The sequence below is a fragment of the Arxiozyma heterogenica genome (genome assembly GCF_036370985.1).
Source record: "Arxiozyma heterogenica strain weizmannii chromosome Unknown scaffold_21, whole genome shotgun sequence".
Taxonomy (NCBI): Eukaryota; Fungi; Ascomycota; class Saccharomycetes; order Saccharomycetales; family Saccharomycetaceae; genus Arxiozyma; species Arxiozyma heterogenica.
Window position 1 is genome coordinate 231,203 of NW_027042674.1, and position 18,162 is coordinate 249,364.

An 18,162-nucleotide genomic window follows, 5' to 3' on the forward strand; every position below is an offset into this window, starting at 1 on the left:
TTTTAATTAGTTTTTCTATATATTATGTGGTGTACGGATGTACATAATATCAGGAAAACATTTTAATTGTCACCAAATATGTCTTTCGAAGATTTGAAAAGAAATGAAAAACTTTAAAAGAAAACTTAAAGTAAATAAAAGAATGTATACTGAATACACTATATAATAAATATGTACAGGTATTTAATACAAAAACATAACAAGTATCTATAACTTAATGATGTCTATCATTACCATGGACGCAGAAGGCTCCAAATTCCAACAGTAGCACATTGTAAAATACAAAAGAACAAGCAATAATCGTTTAATTCTCCTAGATATATATAACGTTCTTATATATTTGTTATTGCCCTTACTATTCGTTCAATAGTACTGTTAAAAAAAAAAATTGGTCCTAAGTCCAAACTACAACACCAATGGTGTTATTGCCTCTCGGTAGCCAAGTTGGTTTAAGGCGCAAGACTGTAATATAAGGGTTTGTTTCCTGAGTTATCTTGAGATCGGGTGTTCGACTCACCCCCGGGAGATTTTTTTGACAGTCCACATTTTAGTGTGTTATTGTATAATATCCCTGATATTACTGTTTAGGGTTTGTTTGGAAAAATGAGGGTTGACGATATATTTCTAAACTTTCCTTTTTTCAAAATTTTACAAACATAGATAAAAACAGGAGTAACCAACATAAATATATTTATAAGGAAGTAACGGAGAAAGCAAGGAACAAGGAATCAAGGATTACATAAGTTTAGATATATAGTATATAAGTGTATACTATTAGGTTATCATAGATTAGGGATATAGATATATAGATATATAGGAATATTACATCTAGAGATATAGAAAGAGTCTATATCTTATATCTATCCAAGTGAAATATTATTGAGATTTCAACAAGATTAACTGTTATCAGAAACACATAACCTCAGGGTTATTACAGTTATGCAATACCTTGCAATACAAAATGTAAGGAATATATACTTTTTTGTCTACAGTCTGTGAATACATTTCTTTAGTAATTTTTTAATATTATATCTATAGGTTTTAAAATAAGCCTTCATCTTATTATCGCCTTAATGATTTGTTTTTGTATCATCACATCCACGTCAACTGTTCTCCAAAAATAATAACCAAGAGAGTTGTCACATTCCTCAGGAACTTTAAGATTATTCCATAACCAATTAGTTTATAAATAAAATATTCCACCTCCTGGATAACTGATTAAAATTTTTCCAGATCTTAAGCGAATAGCATTATATGTATTCTGTGCAAAATATAAATGAAATTGTTGCTTCCCAAAACTATATTTCAAAATTTTCTAGGTGATATCTAGAAATAATAAATTTATACAATTTACAAAAATACTGACTCGGTAGATAAAATCTTATTTATAAAACAAAAAAAAAGTTTTCTTTAACTTTAACTTTTCAATTGACATCATTAAACGTACACTAAATACTGAATCTATATTTACCTAAAACTACAATAATTTTGTAAAGATGGAATTAACCTATACAAAACAGATATAAACTTATAAAATGTCACGCCTTAAAGATAATTATTTATAAAATAGTAAGAATTTTATACACTACCATTTTCATATTGAATCTCTTATTTGTTTACCTTACTTGCCTTTTTTTATTAGCTTAAAAGAAATATTTCCTGATAGAAATGATACACTAACTTGTATTACAACATAAAATATTATTTTTATCATGTCTCTCAGCTATTGAATTCTGTTGCCTACACTTTCTTGCAGAAATATCAATAAATCTTTCTATTTGTCTATCTATTAGATAGTTAACTTGTTTCTAACGCCTTCTTCTTTTCTCTTGATTCCCACTGTAAAAAGAAAATAAAAAAAATTTTTTTTGTTCTACCATTTAGCAATGAGCTCGATCGAAATTCTAATAGATCTATTTAAGAATACGTACAGACGCATAGACACATAGATATGTGCCTTTCGTACAACAAGAAAACCCTTAATAAATCAAACATACAGAAAAGCTAAGTAGACAAATTACCAATATATCAACTCATGTCCAATCCTGACGATTTAGATGACGGTCTAGTCTACGATTTCAGTGGACAAGAAGACAATTCAATCTCTGACCTTCCAAGTGATAATGAAGTTGGAAATATGAAAGAATCAGATACTAAACTTGACACTACTACTAGATCTCGTAAACGTGATAATGAATTCAGTGAGAATGATGATCGTAATGTTGAAAAATTGTCAAAAAGACAAAAAAAATTACAAAACTCTAAGTTCCGAGAAAAGAAGAAAGAAAAGATTGAATACGAAATCAATCAAAAGAAGTTGATACCAAGAAGTAATACAGATACCATATCAGAGTATTTCATTAAGTTGATTCGTTCAAAGAATCCAAATTTAAGTGCATTGGAATTAGATAACCTTTATTTAAAGAAAAATGATTTTATCTCAACTGAGCCTTTTAAAGACGAAAGAGATTTGAACAATCTAGCCAAGTTTATAATAAATTATTCGAAGGCTCCAAATGTCATTATTTTCAGTATGTCCAATAAGAGAATAGCTGATGTGTTTAGACAATTAGGTGGTAGTAAAACCTCTGTAAAACTTTTCGCTAAAAATAAATTAGACCAGGATATAACTACTGTGACGAATATCTTAAATAACAATGATACTAATACTACAGATAAGAATCAAAGAAATGGAAACTTAAAAGATAAAAAACAAAAAAAGAATAAAAATTCCAGCCCAACACCTGTCTCCTCCTCTTCAACAAATATTAAATATTTTATTGCAACTCCAACTAGAATGGAGAAAATCCTTGCCTCAACAGATGTTTTTTTCCAAGGTAAAGATAAATTGGATATAATATTGGATGCAAGTTATTTAGACAACAAAAGCAATTCGTTAATTTCATTTGAAAATACTATGACACTTTGCAAAGTATTAAAGACAATTATAGACAATAAAAGTTCAGTTAAAATACTTCTATACTAAATATATTTATCTATATAAATAAAACTATAAATACAGAGATCTTCATCATCTATGATATTTTGCCATTATTAATAATTTCCCGCTAATTATTATAACTACCATCATTGTTATCATTATTAATTATTTTTTCTTATCGTTTTTTTCCATTAATTCTTTCATTTATTGAAATACAAACCGGTGATGAATTTATTCTTCGAATGATAAGACAACTCTATGAAAGTCACAGAACTATCTCTTCTACTATCGTTACTATTACGTATGTGAAAAGATCAGATATAATGTTATAGCAAACAAAGGATAGCCCAGGACTAAGAAAGTAGTTTATATTAATAGCAAAAGTGGGGCCATTTTACTTACACTTTCGGTCACTTGTTGGATATGTCTTCTCCACACAACATGATAGATCAAACAAATAATGAAAATGTACATCCAGTCGAACTTAGTGTATATTCTATATTGTCAAGTAATTTAGACGGAATCCAACAATCTATTAACGAATTAAGGGAATCTCAAGCTATCTTAATAATTACAATGAGAAAGATAAGCCAATCGTTGGATATGGAGGAAAGATTGTTACATGATATAAATGAGTATAAACTTTGGTGTAAGGAATTGAATCATCTGGAAAAACGATTGAAAAAATTAACTAAAAGATATTCAAAATTAGTTCAAAGAAACCAAGCACTTTTAGAATTTTCCAATAATATAAAAGATAAATGAACGAATGAATAGAAATCAAAATAAAACAGTCTTTCTTTCTTTCATTCTCACTCCCCCCTTTTTTTATACTTATATATATATATATACATATCTTTATATTCATAACAGTTTATTTATTTACTTACTTAGTTCATCATTTATGTCATTCAATTCCTGCTTCTTTTGATTTAGATACACTGTCAATTCATTGACTTGTTGTTCTATATTATCAAGATCTTCAATAAATGATTGCAAATTATAATTTGATGCTCTGGCTGAAAAGTTTTGACCATTAACATACTTATCGTTTCTATAGTTCAACAACCCTTGTAATTGCTCTCTAATCAATTTAGCATCCTCAAGAGTTGTAATTTTATTCATGTCAATGTTTGCGTCAACATTAGGCAAACTATTAGTATTATTGATAGAGTCATTAGTAGTACTAGCAATAGCAGTATTAGTAGAAGTGTTTGGTTCAGATGTTGTAGTTGATTGATTAATAGTGCTTCTTTTAACTTGTGCTTGCTCAGACTTTAGATCATATTGAATTGGCTGCTTATTAAAAACACCTTCTAAATTCTTGGGTACGTCTGAAGGTATCAATGATCCTAAGTCATTACGTTGTCTCAAGATGTGAATAAAATATAGAGCCGGATCTTTATCAATTGAGTTTAAATTTTTTGGATTGACCAATTTCCAAACCTTTTCCATATCACTTGAACTGATATTGAAGAATTTATTTTTCAATTGAAGAGACAACTCTGTAAAAGTTACAGAACCATCATTTGTACTGTCATTACTATTACATTGAACAAATATTTGATTATAATATTTCATGTCTTCCGGTGAAATATACCAATCTACTTTTGGTGGCTCCTTTTGTGGTGGCAAAGATTCATTCTCTTTTTGCTTTCTTTGTATCCTTTCTTTAACCAATTTGTATTTACTTCCAGGAATCAACCAGTCAGGTAATTCATCAGGGACTTTATCAATATTCTTGTTTACCATGTCAAACAACAATCTCATACATATAACAAATTCCTCAAAATCCAAATTGTCATCATCATCGATATCGGCAAGGAACCAAATCTTGTTTAATACAGAAGAATCTTGTTTTGAATTGTATAAAATTGGCAAAACTTGATCGTGTGTTACTTTTTGATCTACTGGTTTTAAACCAGAAAAGATTTGCCAATATTTCTTAATCTCAAATTGTTCTAATTTAGGCATTGTTATAGAGTTTTTTAATTTCCCCTTTTGATTCCGTTTCGTATTAGTGTGTTAGGGAAATATACATCCATAGGTATATATATAGGAATATCACACACTAGACAATCAACATATATAGTATATCTTTATTTGCTAACCTTTCTTTTCGTACAGACTGCCTTCCTTTCCTTCCTTTATCAATTTCCAATAATTGAGGTCTTTTTAAAACTCTCGCAAAATTTTGTGGCTTTCCAATTTTTTTACATTTTTTTTGACATACAACAGTTTTCCAGACTTTAAAGTTAAAAAGAGAGAGAGAGACCACGAAAGGACCCATCGAGAATAAAACAAAAGTGAAACACAATTTATCTATGCCGTTGAGTATAGTGTATTTAGCATAGTAACTTTCCAATTATAGTTTGTATTGGATTTGTTTTGTCGTGTCGTGCGTACGAGGGGATAGATACAAGGGGTGAATATATCTGATTATGAAGCGAAGCAAATATTGGAATCTAGAGTCCTCTGAAGCCAGACATCAAAGGTACCTTCATCTATTTGCCCAATTAGACATAAAAAATACAGGATACATAGATAAGGCCACATTTCAAAATGCATTAGACTTGCAAAACCATCCATTACGCCAAAATGATCTAGTTATTGATCTTTTATTCAAATCAATGGATATCAATCATGATGGATATATTGATTTAGATGATTTTACATGTTATGTCATCCAGGCTGAGCTACAAATAGCTAATGGGTTTGATAAGATTGACAATGACCATGACGGTTATATACGTAGATCTGAAGTCTCCAAATACTTGTCTCGAATACAAGAAGCTAATTTAACAGATAATAATATTGTTACCAATAATAGTACTGGTGGCAAAATATCTACGTTAAATAATTTTTTAACCTGGGCTTTTAACCCAAGTCATTGGAAGCTTCATAATAATACAGGGAGTTCAAAAAACAATACTAACTCTACGGTAAATAGTATTAACGAACATCCTGATCATTATATTTCCTACAACCAATGGAGAGATTTCTTAATTTTAATGCCAAGGGAAGAAGGATCACGTTTAAATACAGCTTACACATATTATTACTTGTCTAATGAAGATTTAGATTTATCATCGGAAGGTGATATTACTCCGACTAGTGAATTCATTCGTGGGTTTAGCTATTTCCTTGCAGGTGGAATTTCGGGTGTAATATCTCGTACTTGTACAGCACCATTTGATAGAATTAAAGTGTTTTTAATTGCAAGAACTGATTTAGCTTCCACTTTATTAAATTCAAAGAAGGATTTACTAGTAAAAAACCCTAAGGCTGATATTAATAAGATCAGATCACCTATAATTAAAGCTATCACATCTCTCTATAAACAAGGTGGTATTAAGGCATTTTATGTAGGGAATGGCTTGAATGCATTCAAAGTGTTCCCCGAGTCATCTATCAAGTTTGGTACTTTTGAACTAGTAAAAAGACTCATTTCAAAGATTGAAGGCATCGAAAATCCACAAAATCTTTCACAAATGGCCACATATTTGGCTGGGGGGATCTCTGGTGTAATGGCCCAATTCTCAAGTTATCCAATTGATACATTGAAATTCAGAATTCAATGCGCACCTTTGGATAATCCACTACATGGTAACAGGTTATTAATAGACACAGCAAAACAAATGTACAAGGAAGGTGGATTATCTATATTCTATCGTGGTGTTTCTGTAGGACTGATGGGGATATTTCCATATGCTGCTTTAGATCTAGGAACTTTTACTACTTTGAAAAGATGGTACATTGAACGTCAAGCCAAACAAATGGGAGTTCCAAGTGATAAGTTAAAATTAGATAACCTGGCAGTGTTACCAATCGGTGCGTTTAGTGGATCCGTTGGTGCTACTGTAGTATATCCTATAAATCTATTGAGAACAAGAATACAAGCACAAGGAACATTTGCTCATCCGTATACTTATGTGGGGTTTATTGATTGCTTTAAACAAACTGTAGCCAGGGAAGGTTATCAAGGTCTTTATAAAGGACTAGTACCGACCTTAGCAAAAGTAATTCCTGCTGTATCAATCAGCTACTTATGTTATGAAAACTTGAAGACATTGGCATGTTTAATCTAGAATGATTACTCTTTTTGAATATTCTAGCTTTTTTTTTTTTCCTTTCTCTTTTTTAATACTTGTACTATTATTTACTATTACACGTCTTCGTCATCATCCTCATCATTATTATTTCCTCCCTCCCCCTAACTGAATCGTTTCATCACCTATTTATTTACTACTGCTACTAACTCTGCTATTTATTCTTATTAATTCATTAATTTTATCGCTACCTACTGTTGACAAGTAGACTCATCATTTATTTTTGTAGTCTGTACATATATTTCTAACTCTTGCATATATTTCTATCCTTACATACACATATCTACATATACTATTTAAAAATTCAATCAAGAATACATACATCTAAACAACCAAAACTCCCAGAATCTTATTGTTTGACTTTCAAGGTAACTTATCCTATGTAGTATCCCTTGTCAATAATCCTTAATATACACCATGGCTTTTATTACATAGAAATAAAGTCTGAAAGATCGAAAAAAAAATTGATACGCAAAGATATCATCTTCCTAGTCACTTACAAGAACGATTAATATATGTTGTTTTTTGTTATGAGTGAATACACATTTGTGTAGAATATACTCAATGGAGAATAGAACTGTTTCTTTATTATACATGGTTTGATAATCCAAGATAAGTGTTTAAAATTTTGGTTGAAAAGTGGAAGTGAGGTGATAAAAGAAATGACCAATATTAAAGCTATTCAATCTAATGATATACAAAGGCTAACATCTGGCCAAGTGATTATAGATTTAACGACTACAATTAAGGAATTAGTAGACAATAGTATCGACGCAAATGCATCACAAATAGATATAATATTTAAAAATTACGGTGTAGATGGTATAGAATGTTCCGATAATGGAGATGGTATAGATCCAGAAGACTACCAAACTTTAGCTAAGAGACATTATACCTCCAAAATTTCAACCTTCGAAGATGTTTACACGGTAAATACATTAGGTTTTAGAGGGGAAGCATTGTCTTCACTTTGTAGTATCAGTAAAGTAGAAGTAATAACTACACAGAAGACACCTAAAGGTACGAAATTAGAATTTGATTCGATGGGCAATCTATTAAGACAAAGTATAACATCTAGAAACAAAGGAACCACCGTACAAGTTTCTGAATTGTTTCAAAACTTACCTGTGAGACGTAAAGAGTTTTTAAGGACTTCTAAAAGACAATTTGCAAAATCTGTATCATTATTACAAAGCTATGCCATGATCCAGGATGAAATACGAATTACAGTGACTAATATTACATCAACCGGTAAGAAATCAATTATTTTAGCTACAAAGGTCTCACAAGATAAATCACACCCCATTTTACAAAATATCAAGACTATATTTGGTTCATCGTGTGGTAATATATTGGATGAGATTAAATTAACATTAGATTTAAACCAGTTTAAAGAACAAATAACGAGACATTTTTCAAGATTGTATGAGAATACAGTGGATATTGCAGATATTGATTATCAGATTAATGTTAAAGGTTACATATCCAAAAATTCATTTGGTTGTGGAAGAAACACAAAGGATAGACAATATATTTATATTAACAGAAGACCAATTGAATATCCAAGTTTATTAAAATGTTGTAATGAGGTTTATAGATCATTTAATAACGTTCAATACCCATTTGTTTTATTAAATTTTGTTGTAAATCCTCAATTAATTGATATTAATGTGACACCCGACAAAAGGTTAGTTCTTTTACATAACGAACAGTATGTGATTGATGTATTCAAGGAAGAATTAATGAAATATTACCAAAACCAAGATTTACAACTACCTAAATCAAATATACATGTAAAGAAAGAAAGATTAAAAGTTGAGAATTCCATGTTAAGTCAAGAGCTATATATTCCATTAATTAAAGATGATATCTTAGAAAAGGAGTTATCATCAAGTGATAGCAGCACATTAAAGAGGGATGACAATGACTTAAAAAATGAAGAAATTCAAGATGAAGAGAGGACAATAACTTTAAGGCCTTCAAAGAGAGCCAAAGTGATCGAGTCTGTTATTAATGTAACATTAGATGATAATATAAGATCAGACACAATAATAGAAGAAAATACAGAAAGGCCAGACAATAAAAATGGGCAAGAAGAAGAATGTTTTAATAACGACAAAGAGGGAATAGAGAGAAATAAAAAACAACAAGATAAGAGGGAAGAAGCAACTTCACATAAGCGCTTTTCTACTAGAAATGCAATGAAACAGTGGGGATTAGTCGATAACAATTCTATAAATAAGGGTAACCAATCAAACAAATACGATAAACACAACAACAATAATAATGATGGTGCTGATGATGACAACAAAGACAATACGATATTAAAGATAGATATCGATGGCACAGAAATAAATTATAAAGCTAAATACTCCCAAGAAACAAATGATATAGAATTTCCCAAAGATATAGATACTAATCACAATGACTTATCCAGGGATGAGACCCATAATTCATTCTTGGACAATGTTGAAGAATATGTAGAATTAGAATCTATGCCCTCATCGCCACAAAATAATGATCTAAATATTAAAGTATCTAGATCTTTTACCGAAGATTCATATGATCAGACTATAATGAATCGATCCCTAGCTGTTGAGTCTCATTCTAAATTTTTACATAATAACAAACAATACAAAATCCATGGATTAGACCATATTTTAGAGACTTCCATTAATGTTAACGGTCCAATACTTCAATATGATCAAGTTGAATACTTTAACAACCTTATAAAAAGAACAAATGGATATCATACTATGATTAAGCAAGAAGACGATATTAAGGATGACATTGAATATATGAATCTTTCACTCAACAAGAAAGAATTTGCCAAAATGGAGATTGTTGGACAGTTTAATCTTGGATTCATTATTGTTGTAAGAAAGAATGGTGAAAACCATGATTTATTTATTGTAGATCAACACGCAAGTGATGAAAAGTACAATTTTGAAACTTTGCAAAAAGAAACAGTAATTGAATGTCAAAGTTTGATTACTCCACAGCCATTAGAATTAAACATTATTGAAGAATTTTTAATCCTTGAGAATTTAGATGTTTTCAAATCTAATGGTTTTAAACTGAAAGTTGATGAGGATAATGACCCTGGCCATAAGATATCGTTATTAAGTGTGCCTATATCCAAACAAACCGTATTTGATCTAAATGATTTTAATGAATTAATACAATTAATTAAAGAAAATGATGGATCGCATAAAAGTAGTACTGGATCAACAGTGATAAAATGTTCGAAAATTCGATCTATGTTTGCCATGAGAGCATGTAGAATGAGTATAATGATAGGAAAACCCTTGACACGTAAGACTATGCAACGTGTCGTACACAATTTGAGTACTTTAGATAAACCTTGGAATTGCCCACATGGTAGACCCACAATGAGACATTTATTGGAATTAAAGGATTGGAAATCTTTTACAAATGATTATGAATATTAAAGATTATATATAAGTGTACATTTATATATATATATATGGCTATGAACGTATATACAAGTTATAATGTTTGTCATTTTCCTTATTCTATTACACAGCAGTTAATTTTTAGTATTATTAACCCAATCTATTCAATTTATTTAATTTTCTTGCTGTCATGGCATTATTCTTAGTTTTCTGGCCTCTAACAGGCAAATGATGCTCATGTCTAAAACCTTGATAAGAACCAATCTTTTTCTTTAATGCAATGTTAGCACGAATTTTACTCCTTGCATCGTCCTCAATAGTCATATTAGACAATTCATTATTTAGATTCAATATCTGTGATTCAGATAATTGATGCATTCTCATCCATGGATAAAACCCTAATTTGGAACATATCTTGGTAGCAGTCGCTAACCCGATACCATATATCTTAGAAGCTAAAGCTATATTAATGACTTGTTTCCCCTTGAATGCTTTCCCTAATACATGAACCACCATTATTGAATATACATGAATATATAAGGATGGAGATATTTTTCTTGTTTTTCACCGGACAATATATACCTTAAGAATATAAAACACTATACCTACAGAACAACTCTGTTTATTAACAAGTATGCATGTAAATATGTATCGTCTTACACCCTTGAACATAGCACCCAACAAATCCACCTTGAATAGTTATATTATCGTCCTTAACAGGAGGAACACACTCCAAAAGAAAAAAAAGTTTAGTTTGTTTCTTGCAATCAAATCTTGACATTATTTTTTCTTTTTTTGTTCAACTCCTTGAAATGTTGAAAATAAAAAAATTCACTGCGACGATGTATGGGTGTGTAGACAGATCTTGCAAATAATACTTCTTTCTCAAGCTGATCGTTAGAATGGTAGAGATGCCAACCGAATATATCTATTTAGATTTATATCTGTGTACTAATATTTCTATATGTCACCGATAATAATATGTTCTTTCCTTCTTTGTCTTTTTGAATGATACGGTGTATAGAGCAAAGCAATGATGGAGAAGAAAAGAAGCGAAGGATTTTCTTATCTTTCTTTCTTTCTTTTGTTTTTTTAAATTATATATCAATATTGAGTAAATCAATCAGTTGTTCAATATCTAATCTCTGAATAAATAAATTTCTTAACAGACATAGCATAGTAATAAAGCTGGCTAATCCAATAGGCACCACACAAAAGACAATTATATTGTATATATCAAATGCTCGCTTTATCTTTGTCCGGTTACTAGCCAGACATCGTATATTTTGTCTTGTTTCTTCATTATTTAGATCACTATCATCCTCTTCACAATTTATGGTGTGTGATAGCAAGATATCTTCTGAATCATCTTCTACTAGGTTCTCTTGATTATTGAGAACATTAGAGCCGCCATTGGTTTGATCTGCGGAATATATTAATGAATTGGTTGTATCGGTAGGGATCATGACAGAAGAAGAAGAAGAAGCTAAAGACAATGTGGGAATACTTGGTTTATTTGAAGTACTTATAGAGTCATCAATAAGATGTGTGGGAAGATAAGAATGAGAATGAGGATGATAATAATAACGGTGGTTATGATAAAAATGGCGGGTATTTGGTGGGTGAGATCTTTTAATATAATCAAAATTGGACGTCAAATAATTTTGCCATATAAACAACCCTGTCAAAATACAACTTATCAATATCCAAGTGTGTAAATAATAATCTCTCTCTGGAGACAGAGAATTCAATAAAAACAATTGAATTGTAATAAGAACTAAAGACATGGAAAACATTCTTAATATTACTGCCATAACAGAATATTTCATAATCCAACGAACCATTAAATTATCTAGTATAGCAAACGACAAATACAATGATACAAAACACCACAGTGCACATAATACATATTCTGATGCATGCCCAGTAATCAAATTAGATAATATTTTGATTTCGTTTATTTTAAGATTGTTGTTAATATTGCTAAGATCGATGTTGTTGTTAAAAATATCTTTTACAGATATCAAATATGCTTTCCGTATAGCTTTAAACCAATGGAATCCAGCTGGGATCAAGGATATATCTCTAAAAAGGGCTAATAACATATGCTGTTTTGCAGTTAGATGATTCAATGATAGCGTCTTTATTGATGCCATTTGTTTTTCGTATAACCTTGAAATATTATTATAATGTGATTGGAATACACTATACCTGTATGGATTATTAATACTACTATCATCAGTATTACCATTAAGACTACTGTCGCCATTGTTAGAACCACCACCACTACTGTGATTATCTCTTGATCTAATCATATTCGACAAATTAATGCTTGATCTTTACTAGCCTTCTTAATCTATAGTTCTATACTCTTCGTCTACTTTATTGTATCTTATATTGTTATGCTTATATACATATATTCGTGTTTAGATTAGCGTTACAATATGCAATCATTCAATCTGTCTTTCTTTCCCTGTATGACAATCACAACTTTATCTACTTCTTCTTCTTCTTATCCTTGTGTTTTGTAGCATAACAAAGATTACCTCAACAGTATCTCCGCCGGAAATTACGCAAATCCCGAAGACGGTTTACACGGATCTTGAAACCCGCCAGCATGTGACCGAACAACTGATACCCTTCCAAACTCTCGAGGAATGAAAATATTAAAAAAAAAATGCGGAAAAGAAGAGAGGCAAGATCTGTGCTGGGTCTCTTTCCATTTTAGGTAATGGTGCCAGCACAAAAATTAGCCATGATTAATTACGGAGATGACGTAAAAAGAATATTTTGAAAAACTTTATTTAATATATTGACAATACTGCAGTGGCGTTTTTATTCCAAATCCTTTGTCTTTCTCATTAGTCTTTTTCACATGTTCCAATTTAATATATCTCAAGCATTAAACAATTCTTAGTTCTTTAACTTTGACCCTCCGCCTTCAAATTTGTGAAAGATAGATAAAGAGGTAAGGAGAAAGAGAGAGAAAAAAAACAAAAAGGAAAGAAGTACACAAGAATACGCACGCTTACATTTTACCAAACAATTCATTTAGTTACTTATTGATACCATGAGTACGTTAAATGACATATCTTTGGTTGAATACAACAATTATCAAAGAAATAATATTACCAATGCAAACATGAGGGATTCCCATTACACAAATAATAGCAACAACAACAGCAACACTGATGATAATAATCATGACGATACTTCAATATATATCATAGAACCAATAAGAGAAGAAGAAGATTTATTACGACAGTTTACTCAATGGGATAACTATGTATCGAATAGCCATGGGTCTAATACACCTAAATCATCACCACAGCTAAGACATAGACAAAAGCACGGACAGTCCTTAATTGAACAGTATAAAGATAGCACACATAAAGATACGTATCGAACCATTAGGAAATTTCCTTCTATAAGAAGCAAAGATTTTACATCAAAAAGAGAAATACATGATAATAATAATAGTAATAGTAATTATAATCATGGTGATGAAACAATAAATATAATAGAGGGTAACAAATATAAACGTAAAAATAAAAAGGAAAAGAAGACGGGACTTAAACTTTTATCACATTTAATATTTCACCGTGGGTTTCTTAAAAGATCAAATATCAAAAAAGTTAGAACTAAATTGTTATCAAATAAAAGAGGGCCCAAATTTAGAAATAAAAATGAATTCAATTCCTATTTAAACTATATTGATTTGATATCGTTAGTAAATGACGAGTATAAGAACGAATATGCATCAAATGAAAAGGCATTAATGAATGATATCAGCAATATAATATTTCCGCATAGAAATAGATATCGGTCAAACCACTTCCATGAACCTTCAATCCTCCCAAAAAGTATCACATTATACAAACCCATAAATAATAATCAAATTGTGGTAAACAAAGTCTTACCTAGAGACGTTTATTTAAATAGTGACTATTCCAAACTTTTAAAGAATCAATTTACTCAAATATTGAATACTTCCAAATTCCATAATTCAACAATACGAAGGAAATTGTCAACAAGAAAGCAAACATCAAATACATTAAATAAAGTTCATAATAGACAAGATTTGAAAAGATCAAAAACTCTTCCGAATAACTATCAATACAACACCTCAAAACTCAATACGCATGATAATAACAATTATGACGATAAGGATATCAAAGAAACATGGTCACAATATTTGCAAGCTGTTGTTACACAAAGGATAAGATTAAGACTTTCATTACTTAAAAGTCAACCACCACCCTCTATTATATCGTCAACAAACTCATCCATACATTCTGGCCCTAGTCAAGAAAGAATCAAAAACCATTAAAAAATTATTTTGTATATCAATCATTATCACTAAAAGGGAAACAGTAGAGGGGAAGAAGACGGTGGCACATAAATTTCTATACATAGATATATACTGCATCTTTATGATAAACTTTTAATAATATTCCTAACTACAATACATAAACTCATGTTTTTTTTTTTGAACTATCTGTTATTCCTATATATATATATTATATATTATAACCCTAAAAATGAAATTCATAAAAGTATAAAAATTTTCCTTTACAAAATAGGGTTGAGCTCTTCTTTTATATATTTATTTCTTCAATATTTGAGGGTTTGTTTGAAAAAAATTAACTTTTCACTCCAACAAAATGAAAACTTTCTTTATTGTAATGTAAAGAATCCTCGAGAATTCAATGGAAAAGACATCGAAATTTCTTTCTCTCATTAAAAAAAATAGAGATCAAAAAAAAAAAATAAAAAAGAAACAATAAATATAAAAAAAAGAATAAAGAGATGAGTGAGGGCGAGCTCAGAAGTTAGTAAAAAATCTTCCCTGTTAGAAATGTAAATAACTAATAAAGCTCATCAAAACAACCGTACACTTATTTGCCACTCGGAGTATTAATTTTTATAATATAAATAACCACAAAAAAACACACATAATAATAAATCTGCCTATTTATTCTTTGAATTATTTTTTTTCTCAAAGAATTTACAGCAACTACAGTAAATCAATAATAAATATAATAATGGTAGCAGATACGAAATTGTATGATCTTTTGAATATTTCACCGGATTCTACATCCGCAGAAATCAAAAAATCATATAGGAAATTAGCATTACAATATCATCCAGATAAGAATAATAATTCTAAAGAATCAACTTTGTTGTTTCAAAAGATCCATTTAGCTTATAATATTCTAATTGATCCAAATAAAAGATTATGTTATGACAAATATGGAGATATTAACTTAGCTAAAGACTTCGAATCTGGTTCAACTCAGGAAGATGTAAATTATGATTATATGTCCAACCCAGCTAATTTGTTCTCAAATTTCTTTAATAAACATCAACAACAACAGCACCAAAACTTTCCAAATAATAACTCAAATCCATATTCTTCCTCTTCGTCCTCTTCCACATTTATGTTTTCAAACCAAAATACAAATATATCAAATAACAACAACATCAATAATAATCTTTATAAAAATTTAATGAAAGGTCCCAACATCATCCATCATTTGAAATGTTCTTTATCTGACTTATACCATGGGAAAACATGCAAATTAGGTTTACAACGTACAAAAGCATGCCCTGAATGTGAACCGCTGTATAAGCCATGTATTCATTGTCAAGGAAACGGTACTATAAATGGAATTAATAAAATCGGACCATTAAGTCAAACATGGTCACAGACATGTCTCTCGTGTAATGGATCAGGTATATATATAGATGCACAGAGACAATATTCATGTAAGACATGCCATGGGAATGCATTTATAAAGGAGAGATTTATCTTTAAGATTAAAATTCTACCTGGAATGTATCATGGGCAAACCATAAGATTAAGCAATAGTGCAGACGAATTTATTGCCGTTACACAACAATCAAATTTTATAAATAATCCCTTTAATCTTAGTGCTCACATGAATTCTTCCTCATCTTGTACTACTACTATGCAAAGAGTCGAGCCTGGTGATGTTATAATAAAAATAATAGAGACCGAATCGCAACTCAACAATAGCAGTAGCAATCCTGATTATAAGATGGACAATAACAATAATAATAACAAAAAAAAGAAAAAAGAAGAAGAATCCATAAAGAATACAACTCCACAATTTATTCGTTCGCATACGAAGGATCATGAAAATTTATTATTAAATAATTTTCCAATAGATATTGTGACATCATTATGTGGTGGTAAAATAATGATAAACAACCATCCAATGGGGAAATTGATTCAGGTAACCATTTTACCTGGAGAATTATTAAATCCAACAGGGTACAAGTGTGTCGAAGGGTTGGGTATGCCTATTTATGATAAAACACAAGAAATGAAGGAGAAGAATAATGATCTTAATAAGAAAAATAACTGTGGTGCTGAAGAAGGGTTTAAAGAGGATATCAGTTTAGATGAGAATACAAGTGATGTAAATCATTTAAGGAAAGGAAACTTATATATTAAATTTATTGTGAATTTCCCAGATAAATTAGAGTCACGTACAATCGAACAATTGAAAACTATATTACAAGAGGACAAATTTATTCGCAAACAGCAAGAAATTGAACAACATAACATGGACTCTAATCTAGATGATTGTGTTGAATTAGAAGAACATGTGTTTAATAATTTTATGGAAGAACCATCTGAGAACGTTTCAAATCAATTTAAAAGAAAATATGAAGAAGATGAGGATGAAGAACAATTTTCTGATTATAACGTAAACGATGAAGACGAAGACGATAGAAATGGTGTTAATAATGAATATGTTGATGAGTGTGGTGATTTAGATGAAGATGAATATGAAGGATATTATCATCATCATCCTAGATTCGGACCAAATGGAGATCAAGAGACAGGCGACGATTCATATAAAGGAACAAGACGTTACAACAATAACAATAGAAATAGAAGTAGAAGCAGTAATTATAGTAGTTATAATAGCAGTGCCAGTAGGAGTAAGAACAGAAATAGAAACAGAAACAAAAGACGTAAATTCAATGCAAGTAATTTTACTGGAGACCCATTCTTTGATCAAATACAATTCCCTAATCAAGAGAATTGTCATGTTATGTAAGTGAATATAAATCAGGTATATGAATAAATAGACACATAATAGAAATATCAATTTATACAAGATTTTAATGCTAATAGATTTCCTTTATATATTCTGTACCGTTATTAAAACCACTTCATATGTAACCTACTTGCATATACATTGTATATGATATATAATAACTAAGGGATCAAAATAGAGTAAAACAAAAAAAACATATAAAAAAACGATGCAAAAACGTTTCGAACCGTAGTCTAAAATGAAAAAAAAAAGCAGAATGAAACATGAATAAAAAAAAGTTTTCGCTGTTTTTTTTTTTTGCCTGGTGGAAGTCAAAGGAAATTTTTGAAGAAGCTTAAAAATTTAATCGAAAAAAGAAACGAAAAAAATGATGATCATCAAATGACACTTCGAAGAGTCGAACCATATGAAACAGAAGAAGAAGAAGGGAAGGAGGAAGAAAAGAGTGCAAGTGAAAGATAAGTGTAAATGAAGGAGGGTGAAAGAGCACACTAACACCTTTTAGTTGTACTTTTATATAAACACGTTCTAGCTTTTTTAAATTTGTTAAATGAAACACCCTAAGAGTGTTTAGTACCTAATACTATTATAATCATAGTCAC

The 18,162-nt window shown here is 30.0% G+C and overlaps 9 protein-coding genes and 1 non-coding gene across 10 annotated transcripts; 7 read left to right on the forward strand and 3 right to left on the reverse strand.

The window, feature by feature from the left end:
• The first annotated feature begins 429 nt into the window (after positions 1–429).
• On the forward strand, positions 430–527 carry PWA37_002574. Its single transcript has one exon. It is a non-coding gene; the product is annotated as a tRNA-Tyr (tRNA).
• Positions 528–2,035: 1,508 nt separating this feature from the next.
• CMS1 (Cms1p) lies at positions 2,036–2,986 on the forward strand (the record flags this gene model as incomplete). Its single annotated transcript, XM_064859133.1, has 1 exon — positions 2,036–2,986. One exon carries the CDS (start codon positions 2,036–2,038, stop codon positions 2,984–2,986), a length of 951 nt encoding a protein of 316 aa, XP_064713942.1.
• Positions 2,987–3,364: 378 nt separating this feature from the next.
• SNN1 (Snn1p) lies at positions 3,365–3,706 on the forward strand (the record flags this gene model as incomplete). Its single annotated transcript, XM_064859134.1, has 1 exon — positions 3,365–3,706. The coding sequence occupies one exon, from the start codon at positions 3,365–3,367 to the stop codon at positions 3,704–3,706; it is 342 nt and encodes a 113-aa protein (XP_064713943.1).
• A 117-nt stretch (positions 3,707–3,823) lies between these two features.
• On the reverse strand, positions 3,824–4,915 carry END3 (End3p; the record flags this gene model as incomplete). Its single annotated transcript, XM_064859135.1, has 1 exon — positions 3,824–4,915. One exon carries the CDS (start codon positions 4,913–4,915, stop codon positions 3,824–3,826), a length of 1,092 nt encoding a protein of 363 aa, XP_064713944.1.
• A 467-nt stretch (positions 4,916–5,382) lies between these two features.
• Positions 5,383–7,029, forward strand: SAL1 (Ca(2+)-binding ATP:ADP antiporter SAL1; the record flags this gene model as incomplete). The annotated part of the gene is made up of 1 exon (XM_064859136.1): positions 5,383–7,029. The coding sequence occupies one exon, from the start codon at positions 5,383–5,385 to the stop codon at positions 7,027–7,029; it is 1,647 nt and encodes a 548-aa protein (XP_064713945.1).
• A 683-nt stretch (positions 7,030–7,712) lies between these two features.
• Positions 7,713–10,502, forward strand: PMS1 (ATP-binding mismatch repair protein; the record flags this gene model as incomplete). Its single annotated transcript, XM_064859137.1, has 1 exon — positions 7,713–10,502. One exon carries the CDS (start codon positions 7,713–7,715, stop codon positions 10,500–10,502), a length of 2,790 nt encoding a protein of 929 aa, XP_064713946.1.
• A 114-nt stretch (positions 10,503–10,616) lies between these two features.
• Positions 10,617–10,982, reverse strand: SWS2 (mitochondrial 37S ribosomal protein uS13m SWS2; the record flags this gene model as incomplete). The annotated part of the gene is made up of 1 exon (XM_064859138.1): positions 10,617–10,982. The coding sequence occupies one exon, from the start codon at positions 10,980–10,982 to the stop codon at positions 10,617–10,619; it is 366 nt and encodes a 121-aa protein (XP_064713947.1).
• A 581-nt stretch (positions 10,983–11,563) lies between these two features.
• Positions 11,564–12,781, reverse strand: EOS1 (Eos1p; the record flags this gene model as incomplete). The annotated part of the gene is made up of 1 exon (XM_064859139.1): positions 11,564–12,781. The coding sequence occupies one exon, from the start codon at positions 12,779–12,781 to the stop codon at positions 11,564–11,566; it is 1,218 nt and encodes a 405-aa protein (XP_064713948.1).
• A 755-nt stretch (positions 12,782–13,536) lies between these two features.
• On the forward strand, positions 13,537–14,796 carry NIS1 (Nis1p; the record flags this gene model as incomplete). The annotated part of the gene is made up of 1 exon (XM_064859140.1): positions 13,537–14,796. One exon carries the CDS (start codon positions 13,537–13,539, stop codon positions 14,794–14,796), a length of 1,260 nt encoding a protein of 419 aa, XP_064713949.1.
• A 715-nt stretch (positions 14,797–15,511) lies between these two features.
• On the forward strand, positions 15,512–17,560 carry APJ1 (Apj1p; the record flags this gene model as incomplete). The annotated part of the gene is made up of 1 exon (XM_064859141.1): positions 15,512–17,560. One exon carries the CDS (start codon positions 15,512–15,514, stop codon positions 17,558–17,560), a length of 2,049 nt encoding a protein of 682 aa, XP_064713950.1.
• Positions 17,561–18,162: the final 602 nt, after the last annotated feature.